The sequence below is a fragment of the Cladophialophora immunda genome, assembly GCF_000835495.1.
Source record: "Cladophialophora immunda strain CBS 83496 unplaced genomic scaffold supercont1.1, whole genome shotgun sequence".
NCBI classification, from domain to species: Eukaryota; Fungi; Ascomycota; class Eurotiomycetes; order Chaetothyriales; family Herpotrichiellaceae; genus Cladophialophora; species Cladophialophora immunda.
Genome location: NW_015622541.1, coordinates 4,265,875 through 4,271,874, shown reverse-complemented (window position 1 = coordinate 4,271,874; position 6,000 = coordinate 4,265,875). Strand labels below are relative to the sequence as shown.

Sequence of the window (6,000 nt, the reverse complement as noted above, 5' to 3'; positions counted from 1 at the left end):
TATGTTTCGGACAACGACAAGGACGAACGGTTGCAGGCGGGCTCTTCAGTAAGAGTTGTAGAAGTAGACAGTTTCCAGGATAGACGACACGGGAAGAGTGCTTCTCGTCAACTCTCCACTCCTACAAGATCATCTCCAGCTGCTGGCGACCCACGCATAACCTTCCTTCTAGCTCGGGATAGTATCCTATCACCTCGCCTATCCCTGTGTATACCCTAAACGTGACAATAGAACCAACAAGTACCGCCGCTCAGCGCCCCAAAATCCAGGCTTTTAGCATCATTTAAAGGCGCACAAAAACTCTCCCAAGTATTTGGAATTAGTGAAGATGCCGCAACCAATCTCCTTCGGTGCATCAATGCAGCCACCTATAAGAGTGTCAGACTGCCAGATCTCCCTGGCATCCGTCACGTTAGCACTTATACTGTATTCGGCAGATAATTGAACTCACAGAGGCCCACCGCATCCCTCAAAATGTAGGTCGTGGAATTGGTGGAGACTGAATCTTATCCCGCACGGGTTGTCATCATTGGGCGCGATATGAACCGCTTCTGAGCAGGGGTCTTCGCCGGAGATCCAGGCCACTTGGAAAGGTGTGAAATGGTCGATTGAACTGGGCGCATGGCCGAGGACGATGTTTGCAGCGATGGTTCGGGTGGCCAGGGTGGAAAGCGCAGCAATGAGTATTGAAGATCTCATGTTGAATGTAGTTCGAAGTGGTCTTTAGCTTTCAGAGCACTAGAAAGCGATGGAATGGATCGAAGTAGTAGGACTTGTAAATGATGGGTGTACGACTTGAAGATCGAAGGGGATGATCCCTTGACTTTATAGAGATCCCGAGTAAAGTATCTCAGTACTTACCAATGCTGAAAAATGAGAGAAAGCGCTCTACAGCGTGGCGCAGCGCCAACTAGAATCTACGGTAACCAAACGACACATAAGCTACTAGACTCAGTATCAAGATCATACCCATTTCGGACGATTGAGTCACTCACTGTTGCGTTTGTGTAGCCATCGGATGACTGCGACATGAATCTGTATAAAAGTACCCATTCACCAGCGAGCCGGCCCTCTGCTAGGCACTTGGCAGGCACCTAAGATTAGTCAGTGGCCCCCCAAAACGGAAGGACCTCCTTTCCGCTCTGAGAGCGTCTCTCGATTAGTCAGTCAAGCCACATGGTACACAAATAGTCCCCAAGTATTTGTGTCCAGCTGGGTGCTGGAGGAATAAACAGTGGATCAGGCTCGAAAGGGGGCGCGGTAATTAATATGCGGCGCCCAGCGTTCAAGTGGGTTTGACTCGAGGGGGGGCGCTCTTGCAAGGCTACACAGTTTGGAGCATGAAGTAAGTGCCGGCCCGGCTGGTGGGAAGTTCTAACGGTACGGGTTACTTCGCTTCGGCATGGTGGCCAGTCAGCCGACGATCTAGCACAACGTCAACGTGGGACGTATTGGTCGTATTTGCTCGAAGTCAGAAAGGTCCTTGGACATATTAATCTGCATGACCGAGTGTGGACGAGATATTGTTAGACATCACATTTGCCCATTGACCACACAAGAACTATGGGGAAATTGAAATGTCCTGACTTTGTGATTATATACATAGCGAGATGAGAAGAAAGACTTCCGCATTATTAGTTACCACCCCCGCAGCCGAGACTCGGCTTTGTACCCGTAAGAAGGGTGGGGGTGTGGGCAGTGTCAGCCCAGCTCCAAGTACGAGGCTGCAGAACTGGTCTACGACTTCATCAGTTCTCCCCTTCCGTGGCATTGAGATTACGGCCACATACATAACCATCCAGTATACATGAATCTAGGTAATTCACCTGCGCTTGGCGATGGCGGCGCTTTCGAGCCATGCCCGGAAATTTCTCCTCCTTCCGCCAGACAAGAATCGGGTCAGCATGAGGTATTATCGCAGCCGCCAAAACGTCGCAAGGTCTTCCTGGCCTGTGACCCCTGCCGAAAAAGGAAGAAGCGATGTGATGGTATTTGGCCGTCCTGTACGCCGTGCAGAAAGAGAACTGGTGCCTGGAAGTGCCAGTACCCCGAAAAAACAGCGACAGGAAAACCGTACGAAAACGCTCTCGATCACTATGTGGAACTAACACCTTGAAGGATCAGCTCTACGGGCCTCCTCCAATTCCCTCGACCTGACTTTGAAGCTGCTGCTCGAACACATCCCGAGCCTATACCAGCCGAGCCATTTACGACAAAGGTTAGCCCTAGTGAACTATTCGACAGGATATCATGCCACTCAGTCTCCAAAGCTTCATGTCACACTGATCACAGTTGCAGAAACCCTCGAAGCGTCTTAGGCTAGAAGTTGAGCCCATTCAATTAGACGGACCTGGACCTGTGCCAATTGACTTGACAGCTCAGTCGAAGGGTAGGTATAACCGTCTATCGCTTCTGGTTCCGAGACGGAACCGTCTCGGAACACAGTCTCACTAACCATATCCAGGCCTCTCAGCATCGAACATGCCTGTGAGCCGTCCGTTGGCCGAAGGCAGACCCCAAATCTCTCGTGGGCCCCTACTCCGCCTTTCATGTGTCCGGTCTCCCTCTACAGGATCCCTCTCAGACATGGGGAGCGTTTACAGCACAGATGCTATGGCGGTAATTTCCACGGCAAGGTTGGATGGCAGTGGGTTCTATGGCAGTTCCTCAACGGTCGCATTCGTTGACAGCGTCATTCAAACAGCGGAGCAAAGCGATCAGAACGGCGTCGAAGTGAACTTGATCCAGCAACCCGATTCGCTTTCCAATTGTAGACCAACCAAGGTTTTCCGCACCACTAATGATGGTACCATAGGACTCAATGAAGGAGGACTCGTCCTACCCGGGAAGAGACTAGCCAACAGTCTCATAGAGTGCTTTTGGGACGTGGTTCATCCACTTTTCCCTGTCCTGCACAAAAGCTCCTTCCTCGAAGCCTATGACGCGCTCTGGGTAAGACACACTACACCGGCGAACAGCGAAGGCGGCCAAGAAGATGAAGACTCAAATTCGTATTGCATGGTGAACATCGTCATGGCCCTAGGAGCGCAATTCAACAAGGATTTTTCTCCTGTCCAGAGAGCGCGGGCATCTGATGATTTCTTTCAAAGAGCCAGACGCCTACTGGCACTGGATGCCCTGGATGCGAGTTCCTTTGCCGCCGTCCAGACACTTGTGTTGACCGGTATCTACCTGCAATCCACAAATCATGCCGCTCAATGCTGGAATGTCGTCGGCTTGGCTATTCGGGCTGCTCAGGGCCTGGGATTACATTTGAATGAGGGACCATCTTCGACGCCAACCCAAGACTGGGCCGGAGCTGACGTGGGCCGCCAGATGAGATTGCGAGTTTGGGGCTGCTGCCTGACTTTAGATCGGTATGGGACGAAAATGCCATCTGCGTGATCGAGAATGACTTTTTTGAAATTTACAGGCTCGTGTCAATGACCTTAGGTCGGCCTTTCATGATTCCAAGCCACTCGCCCATCACCATGCCGGCTCTGTCGGACGAAGAAGATGATGTGGAATATGGTCGAGACCTCGGTATCGATTGCGTCCCTCCCTACGGCTGTTTTGTATACTCGTTACATCTTTTCAGAATCCTCGAGGATATCCTATCGGGCCTATACGCAGGAGTCACCGCGCCAGTGCGTGTACGGGAACACAATGGCACTCCAACGAATGTACCTGATCTCACCAAGGTGGTTGAACTGGATGTGCGTCTCAGCGATTTCCAACGAGATCTGCCCTTATTTTTGAACCCGAGCCAGCGGTTTCCTCTCACTACCGACTCGGCTACATTGCAAGCCAACGTGCTCCATGTTCGGTACGTCCGTTCAGTCAAGCTTTTGGTCTCTCACGAACATCTCTCTGGAGTGGACTTCTAACCACATCAGATTCTTACATGCACGAATTCTCCTACTACGTCCAGTTCTGCTGTGTCTTATGCGGACGGAGTTCGGTCGAGTGGAGGATGGTCAGACCATTTTCCGTACGGCTTTATTGCAAGATATGGGCGTACAGATGTCCAAGGCATGCGTAGCCACGGCTCACGAGATGATTGAATTTCTCCACCAGAGATTAAACACGGTTTATCGATCTGCTTGCTGGTATATGGTCTACTGTATGATGTGTCCCCATGGCATTTGCTTCTGTCCACCCCTCATTTCATTATTCGAGGTTGCTGAGACGGAAAACCAGTCACATTAACATCGACAACCGTCTTGATTGCCGCAAAGCTGTGTACCTCTTTGCACGGGGCAAGCAACTCGTCCAGGTTTGAGGAATCATGGACCAAAAGCCAGGCCATTCTGGAGTACCATAGATCTCAGAGTCAATCTGCTACAAGAGGACAACAACTTCTCCGTACTTTAGACGACAGGGTCTCGTCTCTGCTGACGCGAAGTAAGTTATTCTGATCTCGTGCTTTACAGTGTTCGCCGTTCACAGTACTAACCAACCACTCACAGCGACCATGGCGCCTGTGGCAGCCAACCCATATAGCGTTGATGTTGAACTTCTCAATCAGTCCGGGTCGGTAGCCGGGAGCTTCTCCGAAGGTATCGCGCAGGACAAGTCTCGCGGGAACTCCTTTTCTGCAGACTGGTTGTTGAACGACTTCGCGACTAACTTGGATTTTCTTGACCTTTGAAAGTATATATATTCCGTTTCCAGTGCAACATGTTTACGGCTGTTCTGGACGAGCGATTACTCGCTGATTTGCACAGATCACTGGTTTTCGACGCATCAAGCTCGCCCAGTGCGGTCAGTTCGCATTTCACCGTCGACGAGTGAGTACGAGTCCCAGCCGTTTATGTTCCGGCATCATTGGCTCTGAGATGTTCCGGTTACAGGAGTTTGAGATGCGGAATTCGAACACCGTAGTGGTCTTGGGACAGCCCAAGGAGTGACGAAATTCTGTCGTGGGCGGTTTCTTTGAGGAATGGGATCCTGCGTGTGCACGATGCCTGCGGCGAAGCCGTATAGTAATCGTCTGATGGGTATATTTGAGGCAGACCACCCGTGTCCCTCACACCCAAGAGTGCTCTATGCATGGTAGAAGTGCGGAAGAGAGAACCGCAACTTAGCACGCTATCCATCCAGCCGCCAACCTGGTCTCGACCGCTAGTGCGGCTAACCCTTGATGCTGGTATTCGGCGAACATATTGAACAGTTGGTATCGGCCATTGCACCATACATTTCCCCTCATTCCCTATCCAATCACCTCAACGCCCGATGGTACCGACCTATTGAATAGACTCGCACGATCATCAGCCTTGCCCGCTTCCGCTTCCGCCTTTGCTCCCGCCTCCGCCACAGTCAGCCTCTTCCGAACCCCCGCATTTTGGGAGCCATCCTAGATCCCGACAGGACAATCCCGACTGGATTGATGCATAATCCAAGTTCAAGAAAACCTGGACTGTGCAGAGTATATTTGCAAGTGTCTGCGAGTTGCCAATAAATTAAGAGGGAATGAATGGTACTACCATGCGCAAAACCCTCTGATCACGACCGTCACCATGGCACTAGGCGATGCGCCAACCATATCCCAACCAGGGTCCTCGAGACGGCTGTGGCTGCTGTTTCTTGGCCTCTCTGCGTGTTCTGCACTCTACGTCCTTGCGACTATTACCTACAACCTGTTTTTCCATCCTCTTCGTCGATATCCCGGCCCTTTTCTTGCTCGCATTTCCCGGGTATGGAGTCGGATTGGCAATTTCCACGGATGCAAGTCTGAGCGTATTCATGCCGCTCACGAACGATACGGTAGTACCGGCCCCTCGTCTTGCGGACTGATTCCTGCCGGGTAAGGAATATCCAGAGGGCTGACCATGGACGGCAGGACCTATCGTGCGAGTTGGACCAAATGAACTCTCCTTTGCAAATCCAGCGGCTGTCCGAGACATCTACACCTCGAAGAGTTTTGTGAAAGAGGAGACTTTCTACGTGAGCACACCCACATCACCGGCCTGCGACCACCACCAGAGGATCTGAATTGTC

The 6,000-nt window shown here is 51.5% G+C and overlaps 1 protein-coding gene across 1 annotated transcript; it reads right to left on the bottom strand.

The window, feature by feature from the left end:
* On the bottom strand, positions 1-773 carry PV07_01238 (uncharacterized protein). Its single transcript, XM_016387748.1, has 2 exons — positions 452-773; positions 1-397 (listed from the first exon to the last, which is right to left on the bottom strand). Exons 1-2 carry the CDS (start codon positions 697-699, stop codon positions 280-282), a joined length of 366 nt encoding a protein of 121 aa, XP_016254676.1. The 5' UTR covers positions 700-773; the 3' UTR covers positions 1-279.
* Positions 774-6,000: the final 5,227 nt, after the last annotated feature.